This window comes from Strix uralensis, chromosome 1 (genome assembly GCF_047716275.1).
Source record: "Strix uralensis isolate ZFMK-TIS-50842 chromosome 1, bStrUra1, whole genome shotgun sequence".
NCBI classification, from domain to species: domain Eukaryota; kingdom Metazoa; phylum Chordata; class Aves; order Strigiformes; family Strigidae; genus Strix; species Strix uralensis.
Genome location: NC_133972.1, coordinates 76,793,312 through 76,817,860, shown reverse-complemented (window position 1 = coordinate 76,817,860; position 24,549 = coordinate 76,793,312). Strand labels below are relative to the sequence as shown.

General features: G+C 45.4%; 1 protein-coding gene across 1 annotated transcript in view; it reads right to left on the bottom strand.

The window, feature by feature from the left end:
- GFOD1 (Gfo/Idh/MocA-like oxidoreductase domain containing 1) overlaps positions 1-21,855 on the bottom strand; it is a 76,376-nt gene extending 54,521 nt beyond the window's left edge. The window contains exon 1 of the mRNA XM_074871736.1: positions 21,209-21,855. Within this exon, the coding sequence (XP_074727837.1) occupies positions 21,209-21,461 (253 nt within the window). The 5' untranslated portion in view covers positions 21,462-21,855. The remainder of the gene's footprint in view (positions 1-21,208) is intronic.
- Between the last annotated feature and the right edge of the window lie 2,694 nt (positions 21,856-24,549).

The following is a 24,549-nucleotide window of genomic DNA, read 5'->3' as shown; positions in this document are numbered from 1 at the left end:
TCTGAGAGGAAGGCAGTTGCCAGCTGAGGTCATTGATGCAGGATGGGTAACCTAACTGAAGTTATGAGATTAGTTTCCTGTAGCACCTTACAGAGACAGAAGAGACTGTCCCACAAAGCTCAGCAGAGCATCCAAAAGAGGCTCTTCCCAGAGAACCTCTTCCCCCATGGGGTAGAACCTCAACTACAACCTTACATATATTTTACAATGTGTTGATACAACCTGGGGAGTACACCTATACATCCCCAGGGTCTAACAGTGCCATACTAATGCTGGACATAATCCCATCCACTCTGGCTGTATTTCTGTAATACCCTCAACATATTCACTAACAAGACCTCTACGTTCAAAAGGCCATGTCTACCCCTGGGTTTCCTGACATAGCAAAATCCTTGAGTTTCTTAATGCAGAGCTTACCTGCTCTCTCAGTGCATCCAATATTTAAGTAAGCTTTCCAAAAGGCCACTATCCTCCCCATGAGACTGTTCTGCCTTGATGCTGTGAAATTTCAGCTCAGGATACAGAACAAATGTTCCCGTAAAGCATATGCTAGTTTTTAACTGGCTGCATCTGATCATCACCCTTTTCCACCAGCTCTCAAATACTGCTAGAACATCACCCACTTGAATGGTAAGAGGTGCTGGCAGGCTTGCAATGCATAGACTGAGCTGCTCACTGAAGAGCTAAAAAAAAAATATCACAGCTACTGTCTACCTATCTGACATGGCTGTGATCAACAGGCATGTCAGACCCAGCATCACTGCGCAGATTGCCTTCATACAGTGCAGCATGAAAGCACGTCACATCCTACAAACTGCTCGTAGTGGTATGGAGTGAAAACACAACCCCTTTGTAACACAGTCATTCCAAAAGGTCCGAGAAAACACACTACAATTTTCTTGTCCTGCTTCTCTCTGATCCACCCAGTTCTACAATAGTGACCACTGACATGTTCACCATTGTCTCTGCAGGCTTTAAACAGTTTAGATCCTCTCATGGGTCCTCTCTGACCACACACCAGAAGATGGACTGTGACCACAGCACCATGAAAGCAGCTTTTCTGGCTTTACTACACCATTTGACTATGACTTAAAATGGAAACTGATCCGCAGAATTATCAAACTCCAAGCTTTTCTATCCCAATGGTCTAATCCTTCAACCCATTTTAATAGTATCTGAATGCAGTTCAGAAGATGATGTGGGTCATCAGTAAACTGAGATAAATCTCAGCAATCATACTGAAAGATAGGCATGACACACTAATGCAGAAGTCTGAGGTAGATGTGAATCCAAAGAATGGGACATAAAGGATTGAAGGGAACTCATTAAGGCATCAAAAGTTGGAGTTGCATGGAAATAATGTGATTGAATTAAGAAAGGACAATATAGCCTGACTGCAAAGGTACCTCTTCCAGCAGAGACCCCAGTCTAAACTACAGCCTTCTGAAGAAGACAGTGGAATCCTCACCAGGGAAAATATTTAATATTAGATATATCACAAAAATATGCTGTAGGGAACCCTCTGCTCTGTGCAGGAGATTGTCTAAGTGATTTCAACAGCTTTATCTCAGGTGGCTATGAACATATGACACAGTAAGAGAGTTTGCCTGTCAGAGATAAACCCGAACCTGAACAGTTGTTTTCAGAATGAATCCACAGCAGCTTATTGCAAAGATGTAATATGACCAGTTCTTCCAGTATGCCATGATTATGCCAGCTCTCTGAACATTCTTATTTCTTTGTAACAAACTGTGACTATTACAAGAAAGGGCAGTCCTGGGACTAAGAACATTAGTGCACATCTGTGCCAGCTAAATATCCACCACTACACGCGTAACGCTAAATAAAACTTGGTAGAATACATCCAAGAGACAGTATTAATCTGCTCTCTGTCTGATCATAGTATTTTTAGTAGGTTTCGCTCATGGTACATTAACATTACAACTGTTGTAGCTTCAGTGCTTAGATGGTAAAGTAAGCAGTGGAGGATGGGAAAGGAAGAAAATGTCATTTTAGCATTGTTCCTGGATTAAAATCATAAGGAAGGACAGCTACCAAGAAAGTAGTCAGAATTGGAGCTCAAAGGAATGAAAAACAAAGCATGAGGGAAATGGCAATGGCCATCAAGTATCTTTTTTGTAGCCACCTCAACTGCTCCAAGTCCATGTTTCTGTGTCTGCTTAACTCCTTTGTGACAAGATGCTTGCATCTCATGACAAGAAGAAACCACACACATCTAGTTCTTCCACAAATACATCCCACATGAACATCATAGCTGTTGGTACAAGCGAGGACAGCCTGCTGCTCTCAGGCCAGGTTACGGTCAGCTGAGCTGAAACATCTCACACCAGATCCAGCGTCATAAGCCTGTTATTGGATTTGCTGAATTCCTGCTGGGTGAGGTATGCTTTCTACAAGGTTATGATTCAGAAATACACTGAAGGAGGATCAACAGCTTGTAACAAAAATTACTGTTATTTTTGTTTTCCTGAGATAAAGGAGGCACAAAGATGAGATGTCCTCAAGCCCACAGGGTTAGTGCACAGGTACACTTGTGCCCAGGCACTCTTTCCCTCTTGCACTGCTTTTGTGTACCTCAAACTTTTGATCCCCATTGACTACTGCCTGGCAAACACAGCATTAACAAGTCATAAGTGAATTCATATGGGCTTCCCATAACTGCTCCTACGTCACAGTGCAAATGAGCCTTCTCTGCTCTCCAGTCTGCAAAGACTGGACCCTTCCCAGAGGGCCAATCAACCAGGTGAAGCAAGCAAGCACATTTCTTCATGTCCCAGTCCACTGGAGGAGGGCAAACACTCAGCTAGCTCATGAATAATGCACCATCTGTTTATGCAACTCCAGGGATCCACTTCAAATCAGCTTGTGGTCTCTGAAATTATTTTCAGTATACTTGGCCAGCCTCTTTGGTAGGCAAATCAAAAAGCTGCTTTCAAAATTCTCTCTGCTCACTTGAGGCTTTCATTTTTCCCTGCTATACATAATCCAGAAGAAAGAAGACATGATTTTCTGGTCACTCCAGTTTCATGCTGGTACTACTTGACTGACTTCAGCAGATTTACTCCTCATGTATACTGCTGTGACACAGTGAGGTTCAAAGATGGCTTAACAGCATACAGGGATGTACCAGCACTTCAGAAATAAGTCAGGAGACGACCAAGCTGCATGTAGTATCATCAATGTCTTCTAAGCAAACGGTTAAGCACAAAGTATCACAATAAGGGCTAAAACAGCCTTTTCTTCCATGTTGTAGAGGTAGAATCTGAAATAATTAACAAGCAGCACAAGATGGAGAGGGTGAACTCATAGGGGGTGAAATTACAAAATATTCCTCCACCCTGCAAAAAATCTTTTTAAATACTGGCTTTCATCCCAGAGGTTCGACCCCAGGGGATATGATGTCAGTAAACCAATGCAATAGCAGAATCAAACCTTGAAATGTAATGTCAACTCCTCCTTGTAAATCTCATCTAATCCAAAATTTTTCACATGAGAAAAACTTGCATAGAAGGAAGCCAAGAAAAGAAAAACATAGCTCAACCATACAAAGTCATGGAAACTCCAGAATAGCCATGTTAGGAAAGTCTAAGTTGTTCATTGGGCCAAGTCAAGCAAGTCACGGTGACAGCTCCCCTAGTTCTCTGTTCCAAGCCCAGTGTTCAGAAATGTGCTAGTGTGGGCTGTGATCCAGGCAAGAGATGGACAACAATTAGCTATAACTTACAAGCAACGTTCTCAACAATTTTTAATCCAAGGATCACCATGCTTTTCTGGAGAAAAAAAGAAAAGAGGAGCTGTCTTGTATCGTGGTCCTGCATTTGTGTCATTTGCAACCATATACACATTAAATTAAGCCTGAAGTACTCATTTACTGCATTTTTCCCCCTTGTGGATTGATTGCCTGCACTTAGAGGAAGGTATGTATCTGCAGACTCTTATCTCACAGACCTCAGGTTGAATAACACTGCTGTACTGTACTTTTAACCCTTCTTAAAATGAAGCATCACTCATCCTCACAGCTGTGTTGCTGTTGCTATTTTCTGGTTGAAGCCATACCCTTTAATTCACAAAGCAGAAATACTGTCCCGGAAAAAGAAAAAGCAGAGGATTTCTGTCATGCATTCCCACTCCGGAGACTGATAATAAACAAGAGCTTCAAGAAGGATTCATTAGGACCTAAACATCCTTCTTCCTTCTCTCTCCTTCCCCTCCAGACATGAAGCCCTGCGCATGTAGCCAAAGAATAATCTTAAACCCTTGCCTGACCGACAGAAACAACACTGAGCAGATAAAACCACTACTTAGGTTGCCATCCTTCTTCACCTGGGCCTGGCAGAGCCACAGATCACTCTGAAGACACCCACATGCAATTTGCTGCCTACAGGCCATTGACTGGGGACCATGTTCAGGGATTGCATACATTAGGAAAGTTCAGCCTGTGTCTCAACAATAAAGAAGGCTGCAGGGACACTGTGTTAACAGCATCTTTTTACCACTGGGGCTTTTAATTTCACTCAAACATGACAAGAAATAAGTTTGTGCCACCTAATGATAACATTTGCTGCACAACTGAAATACACTGCAGGTGAATCACTGCCAAATCAGACAGTATCATAGTGCAGGTCAGGCTAATACACATCTATCTTTACAGGCCCTCGCTAAGGAGAGCTAGGTGGCATCACAAAACAAGGCATACAGAGTTGCAACTCAGGGCTGTGTGTAGCAACCCAGAGCAAGCCCCAACAGAGCTCTGACCAGCACTGTCCCCCCTCAGAGCACAGGAGGAAAGCTTTGTCCTGGAAGCCACACCCCCCCCCCAAAAAAAAAGATCAAAGTCCAGATTTTTAAACAGACTTTTACCCATTTTCTACACACAGGTTGAATTCAGGTTAGGTGACACTGCCTGTCTACAGTGTGTTACAGCAACCAACTTGGGAAGAAGACAGCTCACATACCTGAAAGTCCATGAGGCTATGCCACACACAAACACATCACAATTCACTTCAAACAGACCTTACCGTGTTTGGCAAAAAAGTTACTCACAAGGCTCTTACCAAATGTCCCATGGCTTGATGTGGACAGCTATCCACCAACTGTTTAATAAACAAAAACTTATAACTGTGCTTAACTTCTCTTTGCCTTCTTATTCTTATATGAAAGGTTAGCCTTCCTTTAGTTCACCATTACAACAATGTATTCAGTAAGATGCTGCATTTGGTGCCCAAAGCATTTTCTGCCTGACCAGAAGACCACTTGGTAACTTGGTGTGGAGTCAGCAGTGCCAGACAAGTTGCTTTATTTCTCCACAGGGAGAGTGCCTTGACAGCATCTTTCTCTGGGAAGTTCAAGCTAGCTTGAAGAAAAGACAGTAAAAGGGAACACACTAACTTTTTCCACCACCAAAGTGTATGGCTAGCACTTTCACTTCCAAGGATGGTTCATTAATTCACTGCATCTTAGTGCTCCCACTGAAGGCAATGTCATTTTCCTTCCCCCCACCCAGCATCCCTCCTGGTTCACCCTTTCCCTGTGCAATGCAACCCTTACTCCAAGTTCTGCCTGAGCCCTCTCCTCCCAGCCGCACCTCACTGCCATGGACCCCCACCACCACCACAGCAGCCCCCGTAGCACATTCTGGGGGCAAGGGCTGCCCAGTCCTTTCTGGGGAAGCAGCCCACAGCCTGGCAGCAGGAAGGAGATGGGGAACAGCCCACAGCTGGCAAGAGGGAGAGCGGGCAGGGAGTTTGAGAGTCACAGCCACAACCACCCAGCTACACCCTCTTTCCCCTTCTGTTTTTAGCAAGCCCAGTCAGGCTACACAGTCTGCTGCATTAAACACTCCCTCCTGATCCTGCTCTCCCATCCCCTCCTCTGACAGCCTTTATTTGGCTGGTTTCCTCAGGCCAAATTTGTCAGCATCACTGGTGCTTTTCCACTTTCTGTATTCATCTATTTTTTTCCCCATTTCGAACAAGGGAGGTGTTTCATGCTCAGGCCCCTGAGAGCAGCCCCTCCCCCCTTATTTCACTGAAACACATCCTCCTCTTCCAGGCAAATGTTATCTGGTGGTTTTGAGTGTGTGTTTTCAAAGACAAGAAATGCCAAAGAACATTATGCCCCACACAAAGCTAGGCATGGCTTGACACATGGCTGTTACATTCAAGGAACCTGCAGCAAGTGTCTGGCTCCTGCAAAGGGTGGCAGAGGGAAGACTTGGGTGGTTTCTACCACTAATCCAGGACTTCAACCACTCAACAGCCCATGTTACTCCCTGCTAAGTCTTCCTTTTTCGGCACTGCTTCCAAATGAAGGTAACAAGCCAAATGCAAGCCACTGAATGTAAGAAAAATCAGCCACGCAGAAAGCAATACGATATTCTCCAATTTGACTGAAGCTTGCTGCTGTGCAGACAGCAGTGGCAGCATGGCACAGCTATGGCCCACTGCACATTTCCATCATGAATTCCACTCTTTATCCCACTCCCAGTACTTTAGCTTAACCATAAAAACTGCTTCAGGATGAAACTGGGCAACAAGGCATCTGCCATAAAGCAAACACTACACTACCAAAAAAAGTATTTTTTAAAAAAAAAACCACTTATTCTGGCCACTTTTTTTCCAACCTTGCAGAAGTGCCAACATAATGCAAGTGAATGCATTTGGTTTTCCATTTCTTGCAATGCTGCATTCAGTAGAAGACCAGTTTCTTCGGGAGTTTTGGACAAAACAGTAACTGCTAGACAAAAAGCAACTTCAAACAGATGACTTTTTGCCAGTAGCAAATCAGTAGGCTTTCAAATCTTTATGTTTCAAGCACACAGAAGTTCATTCAGGGTCACACCTGGGAGCCCTGACACACTCCTAATACTGATCAAACTCTTGCGGGACAAATTTGGAAGATTTTGAATAACCAAAGATTTCAGACACAATGAGTTCTTCAGGGCTGTGGATCTTTTAGCACCTGACCTTGAAAGCAAATCTGCTTGAGTCCTCCCAGGTGCCTCCCACCAAGTAAGAGTCACCCACTCACCACTGTTGATGTGCTTCAAATCAATGGGCTCTGACACCTGCAGCTATCAACAGCATTGAGAGTTTTTCTGTCACTATAAAACTTCTCATGCAGTATGTGAAAAAGCACAGGAGAAAAGGATTTTCACAACTGTGTTAAGGGCTACAGGGATCTGTGAAAGTGGGAACTAGAGACACATGGACTCATGTTCCCAGATGCCCAAAGTGTTCTTCACCTGTTCCACCTCTGTGTAATTTAATCCCAAAGAGGGATGAAGACAACCAACTGCATCCATACTTTTGTGGGAAAGAGTTTGAGTTTCACAAGCATACAGGGAGATACCAGCATGAACACAAAAGATTAAACTCTTCTAGGAAATCTAGAGGTAAACCTCAGATTACTCCACACAGGTCTTTTTTCTGGCTTGCATGTTTGAAAAGCAACAGGACATCTGAAAGTAGTTTAATCCTACCAAAATGAACATTTGACTGTAAATACCTTGCTTTGAGTTAGGGCCCTGAACTTCCACTATTTTGCACCCCATGAAGCAATTTACAGTTACTTAAACACTCAAAAGAAGAAACAAGACCCAAGACTGACAAATCATGACATTTTGAATGAATTATTCTCCAGTTCCTTTAAATAAAGCATGTTAGTCGTATTGTTCCGCACATCACCCATGGTATTTTAATTAATATCCTAACTACTGTCCACATCAACCCATCTCTGTGTTGTAATTACAGGTTTAGAGACTAGGACAGCACAGCTGCATTAAATCAGAACAGAGGCTCATGGTACACAGTTCCAATCAGAGCTACAGTCTATCTTAATCTGAAGCTAATTTTCTGACTTGTCTTTCTTTGTAGCCACTTCTTTTTTCCCCAAGAAGCTACACCCACTGCTTGCTACAAGCAAATTGAAGTAGTGCAATTACCCACACTTTTAGTTTCTCTAATAATAGTTTCAGGCCCTAACAGGCTTTACAGTGCCAGGCAAACCTGGGAATAAAAGAACAGATAGAGAGAAAAAGATGGAAAGAAGAGACTGAAAAGGTAATCTTATTACTAGAGATATGTATTCCATGAACAATGCTTAACTGCAAATTCATATATTTTCATTTGCTGGCAGGACTTGAAGAATATGATACTCCCACTTTTTCCTGCATTAACAGTTGTAGCAACTTCATAAGCCTATTGCCACAACACAAGCCCATCTGAAGTTTATTCTAGAGATTTTTGATACATAGACGAAGAATATATACATATATTTACACTCATTACAATCATGACAGTATAATCCATATGATCTCCTTGGTTCTTACAGAGTTCCCAGCTGTAAGCACCACATAATCCACACAGAATTTAAGATAGCATACTTAGACTAGACAGACAGTTATAAAAACCCTAGAAACATCCATCATCCTTGACAGTCCAGAGCTGATGCATACATCTGACACTTGCAACCAGGAAACTTTATCAGCATGGGTACTATCTGCTGAGAGGACTCTGGAAACACGCAGTCCTCTCAAACAGAGGGCTAAAGCCATGTCCTGTCAGTGTCTTGGTAAAATATATATCCTTCATGAGTAACAAAGCAATTTCTTATACTTCTGTGCTATTAAATTAACATTGTATCAGAGGCATCTCCTGTGCTGTTAATTCTTTGATGCTTCCTCTTCAGTGAATGAAGATGCAAGAGTAATTCCTCCCCAAAGTAAGCAAAAGCCTCAAAATCCACTCCTCCATTACACCAAAGAACTCACAAGGCCAGTTAATATCACCCTTGTTGCACTACATTTAAGACTCAAGGGAACCTTTAATGATTTGCCAAAATCCAATTCAGCAGTTAAAGCATCACCCCACAATTTTCTTTTGAGCACCAAGCGAAGGAAATTGTTTTCAACCACCCCGCCCTATTTACCAACTTGGTGAAACACACGAAAATGCAGATGTACCCAGAAAGGAAAAGACATCACACATGGCCTCCCATACAGTGCAATTGCACCTAACACAAATTCCCTGTAAACACAATTATGCTGAGACAGTACATGACAGCTCCAGCAACTACCAGCACCCTCCTTGCTTTCGCCTATTGCTCTCAGATGATTCTGCTCAATGCAGGAGGCCCTAAGCAAGCACTCTACAGGCCTGAAAAAAATGCCCAGATGTGAAATTAAGTATCTTTTTACATTTGAGCACCTCCTAACAGCAGCTGCAAATCTGAACTTGCTCACATCAGTTTAAGCTGATGCTCGGGTTGTATTTGCAACCAATATTACATGTGTGTATGCTGCTGTCTGTCTTCCAAAAAGGCAGTTGCTCCAGTCAGCCCATACAGGCCCTGTTCATTTGCTAAAGAAAGGGGTTTCCCAGTGTGCAGAGGGCCACAACATGTACTACAGAGAAACTCCATACTGCATTAAAAATAAATACACAAGTCTCCCAGCTGCTGAGCCATCACTGCTCATAGCAAGCTGGTTTAATAAGATTTTTTTGTAGCATCTGTTAAATAAAGCTCCAACATTGGAAAGATGATTACTGGCACTAATAACCCACAAAATATTCAGTGCCAGATACAATCCTCAAACTTGACAGGACCACAGATCACTCAATCCCAGCCATGGATCTTCTCCAGAGAAGAGAGTCCCTCCAACAGTCCTTGCAATCCCTTCACAAGCTACCCCATACTCATTAAAAAGGGACACCAACAAGAGGAGCGTAGAGCTTATTTTCAACTGGGAATCAGGTTTCCCCGCACTGTCCCCACTCCTCTCTCCCCACCCTGACTTCAGACCACCTGCACAACCACCCAGGGAAAAGCCCCGACCAGTGACAGTGATTGATCCTCTTCCAGCCACTCAGATGAGTTTGTCACGATCACCATCCTCTCAACAGCGGCTAGCCACAGCGGGTCCCGCAGTGAAAGAGTGGAGTGGACATCAGAGGACCCAGCTCCTGTCCCTGTCACCAGTTTCCCACACAAACTTCAGCAAGTCTCTTAATCCCCCTGTGCTCCCTCATCCCCAATAAGTAGTTTTGGGAATCCTGAAAGATGAAACCAGCTTCAGGAAGGCAGGTAAGTACAACCTAATTAAAATACACAATCTACATTATGGAGGATGAAAGCTCAGGACAGAAATCCTCAAGCTCATTCTCATCATGTCACTCTTGCTTAGAGTGGATAGGAGTCTCAAACAACACACACCAAGGGTATAATGCAACAATTGTGACCCCAGCTGACACATTAGAGGTCAGGTCTCTACACACAGATGGCAGCAGGTGTGGTTTCAGCAGCTGCCAAAACATCTGTGCACATCAGGCGTTGTGAAGGATCACCTTTGCCTATGTGAACAAATCTAATTTCAAATGACAACAACCACTGTACCAACACAATTAAATTTATATGAAGTGCTGCAAGACAGCACTATAATCAAAGGCATAAATAAGTCTGCTAGCGAGCACTGAATCTCACAAGCAAGCAGATCAGCATTTATGAGAGAAGCAAGATGGCTCATGAACACAGACTTTCCTCATTTTAGGCTACAATGCAAAGTATTTTTTCCTTAGTGGTTAGATGGTGGAGTCCAGTAGAAATTATAGCCAGAATTACATTTCAGGTCCATGGTTCTCTCAAGCTACGTCAATAGTCATAGACCATGTCCAAATATACTTTGGCTAGTTTAGCAAAGATGTCACCCCCTGCAAACTGAGCATCTCGCAACACTGATTTTTAAGCAGAATTCTTCAGCAACATGAATAATGAGTCCTGCCTGTTAACCAAGGATACAAAATTAAGGACACCTCGTCATGTATTTGGATAATGCTATATCCACAGACTAGTCCCGGGGAGTGCTGCTTAGCGCTCTGCCTGATAAACAGGTCTTTATCAGAGCATCTCAAACTGTTTAACCAGGAAGCAACTTTCACAACACCAAATTGTCAAGTTCCTTTAAGGCAAGAAGCAAGTCACAAGAGTTCTGCAAGCTCTGTCACGCTCATTTAGTGACGGACTTTCGTACACTATGGCTAACATTTCTAAGCACCTCTGCTTCAAAAATTTTCCATCTTATTTTTTTATTCCTGTAGACATGCTGCCATAACATGTTATAGAAGCACCGCTGTATCAAGCTGTGGAATTGCACAGATGTAGCTATATTTTCAGATTTTTTTGATGAATGGGTAAAAAAAGGAGTTTGCAAGCAAATTCCTACTTACACGAATTATTGTGCCTGACAAATGTTCCCTGTAAGGAATCAGGGATTTTCATCTTCAAGGAGACTACTGAAGTAAGCAAAGGCTTGCAGAACCATGTCCCAAGACTCCCACCAATCATTTTCTAAATTGACAGAGATGCCTTTGCCGAGAGGACACAGATCTGCAAGGCCAGGCTCCTCTCTGTGGCACGGTTAGCTTTTCTTTCGGGCCACAACACGTTCTCAGTAACATCACCATAAATTTCAACTATTTCCTTTCATCCAGTAGAGCTTTATTTGCATTTACAGTGAAGAAAGCAGGATCATCAGAATCCAAGCTTTTACATGCACCATTCAGGTACATTTCTGGAATTTATTTTAATGTGCATGAGCTTGGCAGCAACTGTTTCAGTTGTTCTCCAAGCTATTCTTTCCCCTTTCCTATCCCCACACGAAATAGTAACAGTTGCATTGTCTTTTATGGGCTGAGGAAGTGAAGGAAGGGGAGGGACTTCCAGGAATTTTTAATTTACATATTTTTCACCTTAATTTTTTAAAATTTTTATACATATATGGAACTATAGGTAATGCACATGTATAGACACAAAGAGAAAGAATTCTGAGTGCTCAGTCTAGCCTTCAGTTTCACATTTTTAAGCAACATCACTCTAGTACAGCAAGGATAACTACTATTTTATAGTTCTCTCTCCTTGCTTGACTCTATTTGGATTTTGAAAAGCTCTCTATATTAAGGCTTCTCATTAGCCATGTGAAGCCCAGTACCCTAGAGACAGTATTTAATTCAACTGTGACCTCCCTTCTGGGCACTTCCTGGCAAAAAATCGCCAGATGGAAGAGCTGAAGACTGCCAAACATTCACTGCAAGGAAGTGCCAAAACAAGGGTCTTTATTGCTGATAAAAGCCATGGAAACATCAGAATGCAAAACAAAGTTGCTACCTTTTTTTTTCCACCTCCATCTGCTTCACTAAAGCTGTGATTGCTGCTGCGATGGAATTGAAGGCACCAGTTTTCACCCTGAGGTTAAACTCTAGCACAGTAGAAAATGACAAAAGTAATTTTACTCCCTGTGTTAAATCATTATTTTTATTCTTATGTCACTACCAGCCAAGTTCCTCACACCACGTTCTCATTTTCTATGCTCTTTACCATGCTCATACTTAGGAGTTATGCCTGATAAATAACAACTTTCATCATTAGTCCTGGCTGGGCTAAAACAAAGTATGCTATTACCTCTTTCCAAAGGAGAGGAGTGAGTAAACTCATTCTCCACAATTCCCTAAGATTCTTGTTACCCTGTGAGCAAGACCTGAGTATTAATACGATCTGGTGTTTGTGCTATCTTGGATGCCAGTTCCACCATCTGGAAGTGCAGCTATGAGAGGCATCCAAGGTGTTCAAGGATAATTACACTTAGAGTTGCCAGGTGCATGAGTCTTGTCTGGTGATCAGCACTGGCTGTGCCAGCCACCTCTGCTCTTCACCACCACATTTTTAGCATAGCCAGCTCCTGAACAAGCACAGAAACACTTTTTTGGGGACTTTTGCTCAAAGATCTCCAAACTCACAGTGGCCCAGAAGCCAAACAAGATTCCTCCCAGCGTTCACAACAATAAACCACCTAAATTAATACATCAACTACCTTTACACAGAGTACAGCTGTACCAATGCATCTAGAGCTGGACTACACCAGTAACATGGACACATTTATACCAGATGATGCTCTAAGTAATATATATGAAATTGACAAGTTATGCCTGCACATGAGCAGGAATTACCTGTACAAAATACAGATGCCATTATGCTGGCAGAACAGCATTCATGCCAGGAGTCAAACCAGCTGGACTTCTAATGGCCACACAGCAATTATTACATTAAAGAAATCATACTCCTTGCAGTCATAATTATACTGGTACAAAAATCTATGTGCAGACCAGGCCTTAAATCAATTTAGGGAAGATACACAAGGGATTGCTCCTGTTTAATTACATAGCCATTTAAATCAATTTGTTTAAATCAAGGCTTAAGACCTGAAATCATTTTTTGTAAGGAGTGTGGTTTTGTTACCTGCATGCACACTGACCTCGTAAATTAAGTCCCCAGCTTTGACAGCTCACTCTTATGAACTAAGAGTTTATTATATGAATAATAAACAAAAAGCAGTAGGGTAAACACTTCTGCTTGGGTGGTTTGAGGAAACCAGAACAATTCATGGCAACTCCGGATAACAGTGTGGCAAACTGATATTAACAGTGAAGGGTGGTGTTGCATTGCAGTGGACTGTGAAAAACACCAGTCTTGGCTGTCCTAGAAATTTAACATTTTTTCTAACTAATTTTCATCCTCAGTGCTTTGCCACACTATTGCTAAATGGGCAAAATCTACTGCACATATGAAGAAAAGGACAGTAAGTTGTAATACACTTCAACACAATTTGCCTAGTTCTCAAACAAAAGTGGAGAGAACAATGTATTTAGCATCTTGCAGAGTTTTTACCCTGCCTCCATCAGGGGCTGTGCTCAACTATCCATGTCTGGAGCTACGCAGCAAATCTCTGTCATGTAGTGTCAATCTTGGACATGAGAGGGCTTTAGGAAAAAGAAAAAAAGGAGGGAGAAGCGACAACAGTGGGAAGCTTGAAAAGCTAGTCATTTCTTTTGCCCAGCATTCTTTTCTCCACATTTATCTATACATTCTTCCTTAATCCCCCTATTTAATATTCTTCCAGAACCCGGAAGAACAGAAGCAGGACACATGTCCTTCCTTTACCTACACCACTGAGCACCCAGCAACACAAGTCTCCAAAAACAAGCAACAAGACAGCAAGTCACAGAGGGAAGGTCTGTTGAAGAGGGATCAGACAGTTCAGTACCAAGCAGGTGTCACGATGGCCACTGCCTGTCAGAATGAAGGCATAAAGCTATGCAAGAAAGAAGAATAAGAGATCTGTTCTTTGCTGTTTCCCTTGTTACAGAGATGCAATATTTTACTCCAGAAATTAAATAATCACAATACTTAGCCTGGCCACAGCTCTAACAGTATAAACACACTTTTTATCAGAGCCTTCTATCATCTTCTCATAGAAGAAAGCTATGCTACACATTTTCTGTTTGTGTAACAGCATCCACAGCACAGTTGTGCAACTTTTTTTTTGTTAAAATGGCACAAAATGCTGTCTACATGATATCCACTCTACCAACTGTGCCAGCAAAAGAAATACAAAAGGTGATCCTCACTAGCACAGCCACAAGGCTAGAACACACGTGCCCACACCTTTAGCAGTAATGCCTGCTTTGTTCACGAGAAATGATTTTACTATTTCCAGCCCTTTCCTAACACCACATTAGTCAAATCTTCATGAGCACTGCCAGAAGCCATGCCTAAGAGAGCTACTAACCTCTTTCAGCCATTCAACCAAATCAAGACATTATGGCATTGCTAATATTAGTGCATCACTGTTCACACTGACAAGGATGCCCTGGGAGGACCTGTGCTGGAAATAGCACTAGTGTGCACTAGTCTTGGAACAGTTGAGTTTCTCCAGTACCACAGACAGTAGGAAAAATAGCTGTATCTGCCACCATTGCTAACACCAATGTAAAAGCAGAATAGCACAAGAAGAATAGTGTTCAAAGTGCAGTGAAACAGACAAAGGTCATAAGGACTTGCCTTTTTTTTTTTTTTTTAAAGCTTTATGTAGACAAAAGCACCTGACTCATGTATTTAAAAGAAAGTCAGATTTCTCAAAGTATCACCACCCTGGCTATGGGCTCTGCCTAACAAAGCATGACAGATCAAACACTGGCAGTGGCACAGGTCAGCACTGCTCTCGCTTCCTTTGCTGCTCCTGTACTGAAGAAGCAAGCCCCCAGCAGCCAAGCAGATGGAAGGAGGGTGTCCGTGTTCCAGCATCATGTTTTGCCATTTAAATCACAGGGAGAAGTAGAGCAACTGAGGGCTTGGGCATGTATTTGTTTTAGCCAACTCACCTACAGGGCACGGTGATCTCTGACAGGATGGTAACTTCCTAAACTTGAGAGAAGCTGCTTTCCACATCTCTACAACCTCCAGTTGAGTGGGCACAAGACTAGACCTGCAGCAGTCTTCAGGAGGTTCAGCCCATCCTGCTTCAGCTGCCCACGCTGGTCCAGAGACAGCAACACAGCAACTCATCTTTGCAGCCTTTCGTGACCCCTGAGGCCAGGCACTCATTTTAAACAGTACAGAGGAAACTGCAACAACACAAACTGACCCAACTGGATACAGGATAGCAATGGTGGTCTTCATGCCTAACACCGTTTAATACAACCACTTCAAATGCAACTGGCTGTTCCTTAGTCTAGGCAAATTAGGATGCATCATCATAGCACGAGCTCAACGTCCAAGTCTGGTTCATACTGGGCTCCCAATCTATCCTACCACTGCAATGTCTGAACTGGCGGTTACTTTCAAACAGAAGATGACAATTGGGAACAATTAAAACTCACCTTTGATTTGAAGGCCAGAAAGGAAATAAGATGGGGGGGTTGTCTGTTTTTTCATTTTTATCTTGTTTTTTAAACAGTACCTGAACAGTGCTCTTTGCCTTAACTGTCTTGGAGGCTCAATCCCACAGTATCTCTGTAGGAGTTTTACAGGAATAACACTGGAATTAAAGGTCTGCAGTACTGACAGAAAAAGGTCATTGGAAGAGCTAGGTGCCATTTTCTGTGGTTACCATCATCCCTCAAGCAGGAAGATGACTTGCAGCTGATTGTCAGCAGGCTCTTTGGACTGACTTTCTAGTATGTGCAAAAAAAGGCATCACAGCCTTTGCTAGCTCTGCTGATTAAAGATAGGCAACACTTAATTTGACTGTCCTTTGCAATAAGATGACCATAATTCACACTTAATATGCTGCAAAGTCATCTGCCTTCCAAGTACAAGAGCATGTTCTGCTGAAAGTCACTGCTGTTAGGTCAAATTTAAACTCAATATTGCAGGACAGATATTACATTGCTATTAATAATAAATAATCATGATAATATTTTCCCTTAATAGAGCAACTCATCCCAAAGGATCCTAACCATTCTACAAACTCTGGACCAAGTTCTATTCACTGCTACAAACCTGTAACCTCTGACTGATTTGCATGGGTGCAGAGGAATGTAGAAATTAATTAGAGATTGCATCAGATCTGTGAATTACTTCACTGCAGCTGATGTTCCTCCCACTTCAGGGGTAGATCCAGCCATAACATTGCCAGTCCTTTAAAAAGGAGTTCTCACAAACATATTCTGGACTGCAGGCCTGTACTGCATGTCTGTGTGATGCCAGTGCTTCCTGGGAAGGGGTGAGAAGGTAAGGATCCAAGCAGTAATCTTTATGTTCCTCTCTAAATAAAGATGCTCCCTCATGACCACAATCAAGTATAGAAGCACCACTGGTCAGCAAACAAATTTAAGTGCTCCTTAAGAGGAAGAACTTCTGGAGGGCTGGGAAAGTCATACTCTGTATAGTCCCCAGGCAGAAGGGACTCCTACCATGAGCTACAATATAAATATTTTAAAAAGTAATACGACATAGACATGGCTGCAAGCTTGTGCAGCAAATACTCAGCACACAGCTCAGTGTTCCTGTCCTCAACCTAAGATGAAAGAGTAAGCAAAACCACTGTAAATAGAATTAAGTGCAACATCTCAGAGACATGCTTTAAGCACATCTGGTACTTAATTCTTCCCAAAAGCAAAACATTTGCTTCCCAGAAACACTTATATGAACCTCAGGAGTAAGTTCTCTTTAGACTTGACTCAAGCACCAATAGGACCAGGCACATAGAAATGTCTGTGCCTTCCCCTTCAACTTCGAGATGAAATGTCATCAAGGAATTCTTGGCACCACCTGTATTAAGTCACTTCACCTGATGTGGCAGCTATTTAGTCACACAGGGCAACTGTTTCAGTTAGGATCTGGAGAACATCATATTTAATTGAACAAGGGGGAGGGATTACACTGTTGTGTGTTTGCTGAAAGTCACTGCTATTAGGTCAAATTTAAACTCAATATTGCAGGATAGATATTACACTGCTATTAATAATAAATAGTCACGATAATGTTTTTCCTTAAAAGAGCCATCCCAAAGGATCCTAACCACTTTACAAACTCTGGACCAAGAACAAAGTCATGCGTTGACAGTTTTGAACTAGGTGGATTGTCATATCATATTGTCTGTACCAGCAACTCTTCTGATCCCGAGCACAAATAGGTACTCTGGTGACATATTTTTGTCCCTCTATGCAAACACATCTCCCATGTCTGATCAGGCTTGGGATACGACTGTATTGCTGATGCATGCAGACAGAGGAAAAGCAGACCACTTCCAGCAAACATGCCAAACTTTTCAGTTCCAAAAGGGAGAACACCCTTATTCAACACTAGACTGTTTTCCATGCTTACCTAAATATTCAGTCATTGATCTTTCTTGATCACCAAGCAGTAAGTCAGTTGGGACATTAGTTTTGCATTATGCTACAGGGAAAGAGTACAAACAGCAATAACCAAAAGAGCTTCTAAGTGAGCAGGATAGACCAGGGGCAGAAAAGAGAAAGGGCCGGTCACCCCCATTTTGTAGAAGCAAACAAGGAATTTGTTTCCTTTCACAGAGAAGTGACAGAGGCCATCAGCGTTATTTCACATAAAATGCCAAAGGTTTTATTCATGATTTCAGTCATCATCCAAACCAGCACGGTTTCCAAATCTCCCTTGAACTTGGTCTGTTCCAGAGACTTGCCCAACATTGGTCTAGCTCCCAAGAAAACGGCCATAAAGAGTCAGACCCAGCTGAGGATCTTGTTTCTAACAGGGATGAGCAACAGAGGCTTAGAGAAGTTAACAGGGGCAAGTTTAAAGCTGTATTTTTCCCACTTTCTCCCCGCAACAGCTGCCAGGAAGCCACAGTTCGGGCGACTTCCTCAGCTGGGGCATGTATTCACACATTTGTGTTTTAATAGCAGTTGATGGGCCACCGTGCCAAAAACATGTTTTGAGCAGCAATACTTCTATATGTCAGACATATCAGTGAAAACAAAGCAACTGAGTTTTTCCCATTACGTGGTCCGAGTTAAAAACAGCTGCAGGGGCACCTGTTTCACCCCACCTTCATCTCCAGAGTACACATCAGAAATAGGCCAGAGTGGATTTGAACATGCTGCAAATTCAGAGTGTAAACACAGCTCTAGACGGGGGACAGAAACACCGCCAACTGCTTCCCCAGGCTTTTACTTTTTAATAATGAAACCTCCCCAAATGAAAACACAGCATTTGGCAACAAGCCCATTGAAAACAAAATACAGGTACAAAAGAAAAGTTGGTCCCTGCCTCTTCCCACACTAGATATGGCTCCTCTCATATGGAAGCCAGATCAGAGTATATTAACGAATAACTCGTGTTTTTTCTCAACTTTCTGCTGCAATGCAGACCTCCTGAAGACTCCATCTACGAGTAAAACCTCTGGTATCCCTGTCTATGTTCTATCGCTAGCTGCTGCATAATATTTCTTGTGTGAAATCTCAAGAGGGAAAAAAACACACAACAAAAAAATCAAGTTCAAAAGAGATCCCCATCCTTTCTTTATCATAGTAAGGAATGTTTTTCCAGATTCTGCTTTCCTCAACCTATACGACATTGCCCCTGCTTACCAGAGGTTTCTGAAACCCCCACTTGATGACTGCAATTGCACTCCTCCCCTCCAAATAGAAAATTCAGTGACTAAAGCAAAATCCAGAGCACAGGAGTTCCCAAGCCATGAAGCACAAGCAGGGCCAGGAGAAGGAGCTGCCAGCAGGGAGGTATTCCTCTCAGGGGTTGGGGAACTGCTGCTCTAGCCCCATTCGCACCTGCATGAACATGCAAGAACTTTCATTGTTATAGAGCCAATGCCTGAAAATTAATTAAAAAACCCCACAACCAAACAGTAAAAAAATCTAACTCTGAAATAACTGAGGGAATATTTATTTATACTCCAAGAGATATTTCTGCAAATAATAAGTAATACACTAAAAAAATTATCACAAGTTGCACATTATCACCTTGTAACATGGTTAATCCCTACATAATAACCACTCCATGTGTTTTCACACACATTTTACTCCCCCTGCAACATACAAATAAAGACCATTGGGGAACAGGAGGAAACCAAATTAACTAGGAGGTGAAAGGGAACTGAGAATGGTACACTACTAATGAATAAGGAGAAAACACCTTTTTTTTTTCTCTCCAGTCTGTTGCTAGCAGATTGCATCAGCAAGTTATAACATCTCAGCTACATCAATTGTGAGCATCATTCATAAATTCATCACGTTTGGGAACAGATTTTTTTTTTTTTCTTCTTTAGCTGCAAATATTCAGAGAGGCACAAAACATAATATTACTTTAAGCCCTCCGGAAAAGTCTCACCAATTGTGTTTCTTTATTATTTCAGAAATTTTGTTCTTGTAGCAGATGCCTCATGTCTGCCTGAAACCTCGTGGGACTCTTAACAGCACAGGCAAGCTGGGGCACCTCCATGAGCAACACCTGCAGGAAAGAGTGTCACAGGAAAACTGATACAATTGTCACCAAATTAACGTGCGTCAAACACGAAACCTTGTTACCTTGATAGTGTCTTTTATGCATGTTTTGTGGGATATATATTTCTACATTACAAATCCACTTGCGTGTCATTCTGGCAAGCAAGCCAGTTTTCTGGTGCAAGTGTTGTATCCTAGGAAGAAGTCAGAAGTATATTAGAAAAGACAAGCGAATGCTCTGACTTCACGCACAGAAAGTAACACTGAGCAAGGCTTCCAGACAAATGCCTCCCCTGTACTTAAGGCTTTTTAGGTACTGCCTTAATTCCCTTAATTGCTTTATTTTAAAGGTTGAAAACACTAGCTGGCTGTGATATTAGCAGCATTTGAACGGTAACTAATTCTAAGGAGTACGCCGGTAGCAATGTAACACTAGGACGTGCCGCACACATTGATGAGGCTGAAGGCGATAGCAATCAGCCTACATCGCTGCAGCCCCAGAGCCCAACCAGCCACCCTGACTCGTTAACCTCGCCGCGCTCTCCAACAACGACGGCTCCCAGCATTTTCCCTTCCCTTTTCCCACCTATATTAGCAGGGACAAATTAAGCCCGCCTTACTCCGGAGGGTACTCCACTGAAGTCCATGAGAAAACAAACGTTCAAGGCTCAGAGAGCACGAAGCTGAAAGAGTAAAGCCCAGACTTCAGCTCACACAAGAGAAAGCGAGATGCGGCCCATTTTTGCACGCTTGAAACCAGAGAAGCTTAAAACAGTGCATGCCTACTTTTTCAGTCCCTCCCTCCCTTTGTACGTGATCTTAAGCCGCGGGTGTAAAAACGTTTCCTCTGCTGTCACCGTTTCCTGCCTCCCGAGATCTCGGGTTCGCAGTTGGGGACTCGGGGCCGGGGGCAGAGCCGGCACCCCCCAGCCCCCCCCACCAGCAGCGTGGGTACCCCCAACGCGGGAGCGATGCTCCCCGACCAGGCGCGTATGGAAACCGCCGGCCAAACGCGGGCAGGAGGGATATTTACTCCTTTTTACCGTGACTTTCTCCTTTTTACCGCGACATGGGTGACACCTGCTCCTTCCCCCGCTGCGTGGGCCGGGTGTCAGGCCCGGCCCTGCCCAGGCTTACCCCAGCACCCCGGAGGGACGGGTGCCTACTGCCGGGGACCACGCCGGCGGGGACCGGGGCGGGGGGGCCGGGGATGCCCCACCGAGCTGCCGCAGCGCCATCCCCGCCGCCCCTCGGCCTGCTACAGCGGGCGGCCCCTCTCCGAATAAACACGGGGGGGGGTAAAAAAAGCAAAGCAGAGGAAAAACTCCGCGCTGAGGCGGGGTTTCGCTTCATTCAGCCCGAGGCGAGCGCGAAGCCCGAGCCCGGGTCGCCCCGCCGCCCCCCCGCTCGCCCCCACTCACCCAGGGTCTTGACGGCGACCTGCCGGGTGAGCGGCGGCGGCAAGTTGACGCAGACCAAGTCGACGTCCTGGTGCAGCAGCACCTCGTCGATGCGGCTGGTGTAGAAGGGGACGCTCATCTCCTTGGCCAGCTCCTCCGCCTCCTCGGGCGTGCGGCCCCACAGCGCCTTCACGGCGAAGCCCTCTGCCTTCAGCAGCGGCACGATCACCCGCGCCGTCAGGCCGGTGCCGAACACCCCCACCCCGGGCAGCATGGCGGCGGCGGCGGCGAGGGGCGAGGCGGGCGGCACGGCACGGCGAGGCGAGGCGCGGCGCTCCCTCCCTCAGCGCCGGCCGGGGCGGGGGGAGGCGGCCGCCGGGCGGGCGGGAGAGGGAGGCAGCCCCCGCTGGCTGCTGCTGCCGCCGCCGGGACCGGGACCAGCCGCCCCCCGCCTCAGCAGCGCCGCGGCCGCCGGCTGCCCCGCCATGCCCGCACCATCACACACGCCTCCGCGGAGGCGCCGCCGCTGCCCTCCCTTAACGGGCGCGGGGCGGGCAGGGACAACCAGCCAACCGTCCTCCCTCCCTCCCCCGGCAGAGGCGGCCGACGAGCGCGGGGGGCGGCGACGCGGCGCTCAGCACCGCTCCGCTGCCATGTCCGCCGCGGGCGCCCGCTCACCGCGGGGAGGGCGGGGCCTCGCCGTCACCTCCTGGGGGTTCCTGCACCGCCCGCCCCGCCCCGCCGCACCATTGGCCGCCACTCGCCCCGCCCCCGCCGCACCATTGGCCGCCGCCCTCCCCGGCCCCGCCCCGGCAGCGGCGGGCGGCGCGGCGGGGCGCCCCCTGGGAGCCGGCGGGCGCCGCCTCGCCCGCCCCGCCCCGCCCCGCCCGGCGTCCCCTGGGTTGCGGTAGGGAGGGTGCGGCGGGCGGCTCCCCCGGCAGCCCTCGCCCCCCTGCAGGTGCTGTCCGAGGGCCCGCGGGGGGTTCCCGTCCGCCTGGCGGGTCGGTTTCGGGGCATCTTCCCACCGCCGGGCCCACGGGGAGACCCCCCCAGCCTCTTCCCCCACGGGAGGGCCGCTGAGGGGCCGGGGTGATGGGGCGAGGTAAAGGTCGGGGCGAGTAAAGGTTGGGGCGTCGTGGTGATGGACGCCCAGTAAAGGCACGGGAGAGCTGGGAGAGCCCCAGCGGCAGAGCGGCGTGAGCTGGTCGTGTCCGCTGGCCTTCAGCCCGCCTCCGGAGCCCTGCAATGGTTCTCCAGAACTGTGATGTCCCGAAGGGCGAGGGGAGCTGCCCCGAACCCCGGCACCGGCCACGCTCAGTGTCGGACACCAGCTCCCCCACCCGCGCCTCCCTCCACGCCCGCGATGCCTGGCCAAGGTCCCCGCCACCCACCCCGTACCGACTGTCGGTCACCTGCTCCCCTGGCAAACACCGCATCTCTTCGGCTTTACTGGGACGGTGGTTCATGTCGGAAAACAGGGGAATCCGGGACCACAGAAGAGCAAACCCTCTGGCACCGCTCAGTGCCCCGTGCCAGCCCCTCATCCCACCGCTGCCCCTGGCTGGGCTGAACGATGGCCCTCCCGAGCCGCCATCCCACCCCGGGGGGCTGCCGGTGGGCCCGGGCGCGGCCATGGACCGCAGCGGCCTCTGTCCCGTGCAGAGCAGCGCAGGGCTCCTTCTCCCAGGGATCAGCCTCTGCCCGGGCCCTACGCACAGCTCACCTGCTCTGAAAGCAGAGAACCTCCACTGAGTGCCGCACAGTCACACCGGTGTCTATCTTGCCCTTAAAAAAAAAAAAAAAAAAAAAAAAAAGAAATTACAAAACTTCCTGCTTCCAATTAAAGGGTAAGAATGAAGATGTTGTTTTTCCACATATTGTCCTTTCTACCAGTTCCGAGGAGAAAGGAAGAGAAGGGTAAGGAAGGAAAGGGGGGAAGGAATGAGAGGAGAGAAAAGGGAAAGAAAACACAAAAGAAATTAAAAACCTTTCCTATATTAGACCCCTGGAAACATGCCAGGGACAATGTTGCGTACGTAATCTACCAGTGTTTGAAAAATCAGACTTGGAAGCCAGCGCTCCTTTCCCATGCTCTGCAAAGAGGTCTTTTTTTTTTTCCTGCCACCGTCTCACAGCAAACACTTCTTTATTACAAAAAGCACAGACGCTGAAAGGATCACCGCAAGTTAAACATGTTTTGCTTTCTGTGCACTATTAGCGCTGAAGTGAAGGAGATGGATACTCTTTGACTTCTGACAATTGAAACACAACCCAGATCCATTTGTCAAATAACCGCAGAGGTATTACCTTTCTTTAAAATACAAAGATTGTGTTGGGGCTCCCCATCAGACATTCAAACCTGTTTATACAGGGTTTTCCCAGGATGAGCAATTTGGGATATCTTTCTTGTCTTATTTGCTTGTCTGCACATAATAATAAACCCCAAGAAAGTAGCCAGGTTACAGGAACAGGGTAAATATGTGAAGGTTGAAGAGAAATAGATGCTATGTACCTATTTAGTTATTATATAGCTTCTATTATTTTAGTAGGCACAGGCCACTTTATGAAGATCTATGTAAGGTCATTGTTTTGAGAAATTTTCAGTAAGAAAATAGATAATGGGAACTAAGGACTAGGGAACAGCATTATTACACTCGAAGTCCATTGTTTTCCTAGAGAAAATTTTTCCTTGCTTTACTTTTTTAAACGTATTTTTTTCTCCTGTTAGGTTAACATAGCTTTGCAGTTAAGCTGAGCGAATGGCACCTAGCTCTCAGCACTTCAGTAGCCAAATCAACCTCTAAAGACATCATAATGCCAAATCTGAATTGCCCCATCTGCAGTGGCAGTGCCTTCCCCCTCATTTGTTGCAGGGACTTTTGGGGACAAACTCCATACCGTTAGTACTAGAGTAGGGTGCAATTCTTTCTCAATTAATTGTGTGAAATAGAGCCACCATGTTACACTTGCCTGTCCTCACAAGTGCCCAGAAGGACTGAGAGAAGCTAATGAAGGACAACTGGCCTTTCAGTAGTGCAGACCATGTCCTCACCACGATGTAGGTGACTGCAAACATGAGTGAAAGCAGAATCTTTGCTCAAATCCACATCACTAGTGCTGCCAGTTACTTCTGACTTGAAGTACTATCAAATCTGGGCAAGATTTTTTCTGCAAAGCAAAAAAGGTTACGGTGGCAGCAAAGTGCCTCACTTTAAAGACGTGTCTAACCAGGACCGAGGTTCCCCAGGCTATGTCTGCTGAACTACGAAGCCTCTGGTATTCTGTATATTAGATTTTTCCACTTCTAAGCCTGCCTGTCTTGTCAAGAGAGCCGACATTTTGTTCTTAAGGTTGCTCAAGCT